The sequence below is a fragment of the Pistacia vera genome, unplaced genomic scaffold, assembly GCF_008641045.1.
Source record: "Pistacia vera cultivar Batoury unplaced genomic scaffold, PisVer_v2 Contig249, whole genome shotgun sequence".
Classification (NCBI taxonomy): domain Eukaryota; kingdom Viridiplantae; phylum Streptophyta; class Magnoliopsida; order Sapindales; family Anacardiaceae; genus Pistacia; species Pistacia vera.
The window spans coordinates 1-5,203 of NW_022196056.1; the positions used below are offsets into that span (position 1 = coordinate 1).

General features: G+C 35.7%; 1 protein-coding gene across 1 annotated transcript; it reads right to left on the minus strand.

Moving 5' to 3' along the window:
* Window positions 1-366: 366 nt before the first annotated feature.
* Window positions 367-4,921, minus strand: LOC116132103 (L-galactono-1,4-lactone dehydrogenase, mitochondrial-like). Its single transcript, XM_031417778.1, has 5 exons — window positions 4,204-4,921; window positions 3,265-3,515; window positions 2,578-2,763; window positions 1,805-2,225; window positions 367-558 (listed from the first exon to the last, which is right to left on the minus strand). The coding sequence occupies exons 1-5, from the start codon at window positions 4,813-4,815 to the stop codon at window positions 382-384; spliced, it is 1,647 nt and encodes a 548-aa protein (XP_031273638.1). The 5' UTR covers window positions 4,816-4,921; the 3' UTR covers window positions 367-381.
* Between the last annotated feature and the right edge of the window lie 282 nt (window positions 4,922-5,203).

Below are 5,203 nucleotides of genomic sequence, written 5' to 3' on the forward strand. Positions count from 1 at the left end.
TTATTTGTAGCTAAGAAAATCTTGACGAAGAAAAAAGTTTAAAAATCTTATGATTTGCAATGAACTATTACAATTAAAAGAGCACAAAGTATCCTCTCAGTTGCTAAAGGTCAAAGAGAGACTATTTGTAAGACCTTTGTATCTTCTTCTTTAGTTTTTTTGTTTTTAAAAGATTAATTACATTCCCCAGTCATATTACACATTTGCCCTAGTCCAATTAACAAATTCTGTAAACAAATGCTGGAGAGGGGAAGTTTGGGATAATTTTGAAATGTGAGGGATATAATTTTAAAATGGTGGTGTATCACTGACTGAAATTCAAACATCTGAGGAGACCAGGGATAATAAGTCTATTTTTATTTTAAATTTGTGAAAGAGAAGTTATAAGAATAGTTTATGCAAAAACTTAGTCAATACCTCAATCTTAGCCCAATGCTCATAAGCAGAATATTGATCCCACAACTGTGTTTGAGTCAGATGCCTGTAGTGGAAGAATTCTTCTGTTATGTCCTTTCTCTGGCGAGCATCTGTAGTGGGAAGATACATAATTATACCAACCTAAAACAAAACCAACAAGGAGTTTAACATGAGCATAATGAAAAGCTAAAAATTTTCAATCAACCAGTTTAAACAAACAACCATCGCAAACATGCACTATCTATAATTCTTAAGACCATGAATCATTTGTTTCATTGGTTAATCAAATTGAAAATATCCACAATCCTTTGTAATATATAAGCTGCAGCTAAAAGCATGATTAAACCTTGAGACATTATGTAAAAGTGCTAAAATTTCTTACTGCTGGTTTCGCTCAAATTCCATGCAAAAGCAAAATTAAATCAATCAACCAAGAAATCAAAATCAAAATAAGGTTTAAGAAAACTAAAATGTTAACAATCCTTCCAATTTTACTTTTTAAGTCACCAACCAGTATAACATTGCACAGAGGTAATACCAGAATAGCAATATAAGCAAGCCTATGATGCTTGTATGGTTTGAATTGCTTGAAATAGGCATTGCAAAAGATACTGTTACTAAATGCTGGCATATGGTTGTACATCTGGCACAAGTACATCACACAAACTTGATGCCAAAACAGCTAATCTATGAGTAGGTGCTTTATGCATTAACCAAAATGAGTCTGATGGTGTTGACACTGCTGCAAACTGAATTTGAGGATGCCTTTGTGATTCGAATATAAACAAGTACAGAAAACTGAAAATAATTTAACAAATTTCATCAACTAAAGAATTAAAATTTCATAAAAAAGCTTAAAATCAAAACAAAGAATCAGGGTTATAAGGTAAGAAAGGAACAAAGGATTTTTTGAGAAAGATAATGAAGAAAATAATCAGGGTTTGTTGGAAAAGATCCAACTTCTTGCTTCTCTATAGACTTCAGAGTCCAAAAAAATGCAAAGATTGCTTTTCTTTCTTTATTCATCTGTGTTTGAAAGGGGTTTTTGAAGCATAATTTTTATAGCGTAGGTTCTGTTTTGTGAAGGGGAGGGTTTTCTTTTGTAAACTTTACTCCCTCAGTGGTGTTTGCTATCTTTGTGGACATGCGGTCTACTTCATAGATGTAACTCCCTTTTTTTGTTATATACATTCTCAATTCAAGATATAATAATAATATTAAAATAATAAAATATAGAAGCCAGGAAAAATATGAAAGAAAGAATACACAGGACAGATAAACAGGAAGAAAGATATGACAAATGAAGTCCCCTCCTCATAAAAGAATCCAACGACAAGGAAAAAAGAAAAGAACAAATATGGAAAAATAATAAAGGTAAATAAATTACCCATGAGAAAATCTCATCCTCAGCAGGGCTATAAGCTGGACTCATGGGGCTCCGACTGCGTGTTGTCCAGCGTTGCTCTATAGGAGCAGGTGCAGGTATATCTTCCTTCTCTATCAGTTGCTTCAGCTTGTCTATGTATTCAAGGTCTTTCATGCTCGGCTTGGCAAGGGCTCCAACAGGAAAGCAAGTTTCTGATACCCACTGTTGCCCACCACAATCAAAGCCCAAAATTTCATCAGCCCATCCAACTCTGTATCCCTCTGACTTCCTCCAAAATTCAGCCTCGGCTTTATTAACCTTTTTGACATGGTCTTTGTTAAGAGGATCAAGTGCCAGCAGTTTATCTCTTAGCTCTGTAAAAGAAAGTTCATTTATGTCTGGTTCATCATTGTCAGGAGATTTAGCTGTGGTTTCGTCAGCTCTGCAAGAAACTAAAGTAAGCAGTTAATTGACTGAAATAAACAAATCAAGAAACCAACAAACATGATAATAAATGCCTTGATGTTATAAGCTAAAGTTTTAGTTTTCCTTAAGTTAGGTGTAAGAAGGTCGCTACACGAAAAGGCAAGACAACATTTACTGTGGCATAAAATCAAAGAAAGAGAGAATGAGAGAAACACACACAAAGACATGGAAGTGGAGACAAGATTTTCAGCTAATCCAAGCTTTTTTTTTTTTGGCCTTGATGGACTGGTATCACCAGTTACCCTTCCTATTGCCCCAATTATAACAATTGAAAGTCTAAATTGAATAGCTAAAGCCAACAGCTGTACCTATACTTTGTGCAGGACTCCCTGTAAAAGTCTCGAACATGTTGCATAGCTTCATCTGTCGTATATTTTGGTTTGAATTTGGGTGGACCTTTCCATTTTGAAACAGGGTTGCACCTTACAACCACAACCGTGTCGGTATATGGAATATAAAGGTACTTCACGTGCTTATTCTCAGATAATAATTTCCTGCAAATAGAAAGTTCAAATGATTTTTAATTTTTGAAAAAAGTCCTCCATGAAACAATTGATTTACAGGTATGCTATTCCGCTACTCCATGGAGAAAGAGCGAAGAGATTCTTCTGAAAAGGATAACAAAAATATGAATGTATCTTTCACTTTAGTCTCATCCATGATATATGGATTGTTAAGAACCACATCTACACAAAACGCATGTGACACAGAACTCTTATAAAGAATGTTTCTGTTTCAATGCAACAGCAGCAAAGATAGAATTATTGAAAACTTGTACCTTATTCCTGTTACAAATTTCACAGCACCAATTATTAATATAACATGGAAAAAGTGAATGCACCGGAATCATCCAAATTATTCATGACATAATAATACTTAGAAGGACTAAATAAGTTCTAGGTCAATAATCTTCTTGGAAATTGCAAAACAATTTGCGGCAAACAAGAGAGATTGCTCAAAATACAAGATAAATGATAAAAGGAATGAATGGTTACTTGTGATTTCTTTTAATCTCTTTTATATTTGAGACAGCTGTGTGCTCCACAAGTTCTTGTCTCTCAACACACTGAAGGGTGACTTCAGCAACAACTCCAAGGCCACCAAGACCACAACGAGCCAAATAAAAGAGCTCTGGATCTTTCTCTTTTGAAACCTCAATTGTTCCTTTGGCAGGAGTGACCAACTTCAAGCTGATGACTTGCTCATCAATAGGAGGCAAATTTGCACCAGTGCCATGTGCACCAACCTACTAACAAATAGCAAAGAAAATGAAGATCAGATTTAAACTATAAGCAAAATTAACACCAAATCACATCATAAAGTCTATAATTCCCAGCTAAACATCACATTTCCGAAGCTTTCTTTTCTCTTTAACATTTTTTTTTTCATTTCCTTGTTTTCCAGAAACACGAAACAGCAATATGTAGTCATCTTACACTCCATTTTTCAACAGTCTCAGAAAGCGATCTCTGCCCTTAAGGTTTTGATAATCATAGTTGAAGCATAAGGAATTCATATATTAGTGAGAAAATAATAAGTATAGGAATTGTCATCTACCACAATAAAAAGAAAAAGGCAAAGGCTCTTTAATTCAAACACATTTAAATAACCATGAGATAAAAATATCAACCCCTATACACCAACTAATAAATTGGAAGCAATTTGCTGATTACTTATCACTCCTACGTTTGAAGCTTTAAATTACAAAACTTTAAATTTATAAATAAGGATTAAGATACAATGTCATGAAAGCAGCGGTAACGTTTATTAAGTTATTGTTCAATGATATAAGTCAACCATTAGTCAACATTGAAACGGTTTACTACTCCACTGCAGTTACAAATTTATTGTCAACTATTACGTTAAAATAAGTTACCCTTCACATCCATTGGTTATAATCACAACGATAAACTTCTGTATATAGAAGAAGTAACCTGAATGATGCCACCAATTTGCTGCTCTCGAATGGAAGCAAAATTCTGAAGCGTAAGGCCATCTTGTTTAATCTCATCCACCAACTCCTGAACTCTAATTCCAGCCTGAACCGTCACTATCTTCTTCTCCTTATCAACCTCCAACACCTTATCCATCAGGGCCAAATTCACCATCCCAGCCCGAGCCAGCCCGATCCCATTAGGAGAGAGCCCGGAGCCCACGGGCCGGATCTTAGCCCGCTTCTCATTGGCTTCTTTAACTAAATTCTCCAATTCTTGGATATTCTCGGGCTGGTGAAAGTTGCGAGTCTGTACCTCGTGGGTGCCGCTCCAGTTGGAGACAGTGTGAAGGTCTTCGGGCAATGGAGCGTAGCGAAAGAGTTGGGCCTTTTTGTGTTTGGCGGAGTCGGAAAATGGAAAGGAGTAGTAAGTGGCGGCACCAGAGAAGAGGAAAAGCGCCGCATAGCCCAGATATTTACGAATTTCCGCATCAGAGGAGGAAGAGGGGGACACAGTTGAGAGTGGGCGTATCAAGGGTAATGGATCTTTGACTGGCTTGGGAGGTTTGAGATGAAGATGGAGTGTGCGCCTGAGAGAGAAAGCTCTTAGCATTTTTATTTGAATTATTGGTTTCTGTTGTGGCTGTTGTTTGGTTGAAGATATAAAAGGATTTTGCCGTTTGGGTTTTGTTTTGGAGGAGGTGAACGAGGAAACTCAACTCCCGTACATCTCAAGTTTGCATTTAATAAAATGGATTTTTTTAATTTAGAAAAGTTGACTGGCACATTAAACATAAAAAATAGGTTAAATTAAAAAAATTTAAACATATGTGGGTAAAAGCATAATTAACGAAAGTTGTTTAAATTTTAAAATGTAAAAATGAGCCCCCACCTTTCAAAATCGCTTAATTGAGTCATATACCCAAAAAATGACCGACGAACACTATTCATTTCTTTGCGATTTCCAGCAACTACAGTGCCTAAATTTTAGCAAATTTTCA